Here is a 1,525-nt window from a genome sequence, read left to right as displayed (position 1 = left end):
ACTCGGCTAGCAGGGCAGGAATTGCAAAACACACTCCCCCTCCTCCCAAATCCATATAAATAGCGCTCGCCCGGCGGCTGGAAGGTTAGAGAAGTTTCTCGGCTCTGAGCTCAGGCATTTATTGCAGCTCTAGCCTGGGAGCGGCAGGGAAAGTCGCACATAAGGCGCTGGGGGGCCAGAGGGGGGAGATAAGCTTTTTAATCTCGGGATATTAGGGTTTATTTATTTTTTTTCCCCTCTCCTGCCGAGAAGTTTTGTTTTTCTCTCCCTGGTCCCTGGGATTGCAGCCAGACAGGAAGCATTTTCTCGTGGCCAAAGAGCTCTCTCCGTCCTTCCTGCGCTCCTCCAGCTCCCAGCGATTCAGCCCTGAATTGATTTTCTTCCTTGTCCTTCACCTGGTGCCGGGAAGGAGGGGACCATCCCCGCAGCACCCACCTGCAGCCGCGCGCCCGTGTCCCACCCGGGGTGGATGCGTCTCCTCCGGGACGGGCTCCCGGGGGAAGTTTGCAGCCAGGAGCGGCCACGCAGAGGCTGAGGCTCCGTGGGAGAGCCCCCGAGACGCACTCGGACCCCTCCGAAGGAAACCATGGCCGACAGCCAGATGCCCTTCTCCTGCCATTACCCCGGCCGGCGCAGCATCCGCGACCCTTTTCGGGAGCCCGGCTTGACCTCGCGCCTGCTGGACGATGATTCCACCATGGCCCCCGGCTACAGCCCCCGCTTCGGGGGGTACCCCGAGAGCCGCAGCCCCGTGCCCTTTCCCCGTGAGCCCTGGAAGGTGTGCGTCAACGTGCACAGCTTCAAACCCGAGGAGCTGACGGTCAAAACCAAGGACGGCTACGTCGAGGTGTCAGGTGAGAGCGAAGGCACCGGGGAGGAGGAGAATGGGGCATGGAAAGCACCGGCTCAAGAAATTGCCATAAAATGCAAAAAATCACCTTTATTTTAAGCCAGCGGCAGCAGCCCCGTGCTTGGGAGCAGGGCCAGGGCTGCAGCAGGGCTTTGGGGCAGCCCCATGGGCAGCTGGGGGTGCCACGGGGGGGCCCGGCTCACAGGCCATGGTGGTTTGCTGCAAAAATGAAAAGAATAAGTCTGCTTTGGGGTAAATCTCCCTGCTTTCCACCCCGGCCAGCCAGGGAGGCTCCGCCGTGGGCAGTGGCACCCTGCAGCAAGCTGCCAAGAGGGGCCCCAGCTTGGCTGGGTTAATTATAGCTGGGGTGAGGCCGGCGTGGAGGGAGATTCCCTTTAAAGGGGCCGAGAGAGGGGCAGCTCCAGTGCTGGGAAGCGGGGGGCAGCCTCCCTGTGGCCCCCACCCCAACCCAGCCCCAAGAGGCCCCAGCCTGGGGATGAGCCAGCCAGAAGCACGTCCCTAAAAATTCAGTTAATGGTGGGCGCGGGATGCAGCACATTTGGGGTGCCCGCAGGCATCCAGCCCCGAGCACCCCTCAGCCCAGCACCCACCTCTTGCATGGCCCCCAAGTGCCCCGGGCTGAGGTCCCCAGGGAGGGGCTGGGGGCTGGCGGGC

At 62.7% G+C, this 1,525-nt stretch overlaps 1 protein-coding gene across 1 annotated transcript in view; it reads left to right on the top strand.

Annotated features, from left to right (window-relative positions):
- The first annotated feature begins 586 nt into the window (after window positions 1–586).
- HSPB8 (heat shock protein family B (small) member 8) overlaps window positions 587–1,525 on the top strand; it is a 4,965-nt gene continuing 4,026 nt past the window's right edge. Inside the window, exon 1 of the mRNA XM_009642842.1 lies at window positions 587–854. Within this exon, the coding sequence (XP_009641137.1) occupies window positions 587–854 (268 nt within the window). The remainder of the gene's footprint in view (window positions 855–1,525) is intronic.

This window comes from Egretta garzetta, unplaced genomic scaffold (genome assembly GCF_000687185.1).
Source record: "Egretta garzetta isolate BGI_Z169 unplaced genomic scaffold, ASM68718v1 scaffold7, whole genome shotgun sequence".
Taxonomy (NCBI): domain Eukaryota; kingdom Metazoa; phylum Chordata; class Aves; order Pelecaniformes; family Ardeidae; genus Egretta; species Egretta garzetta.
Note: the sequence above shows the minus strand (reverse complement) of the source record. Positions and strands in the feature narration are given on the sequence as shown.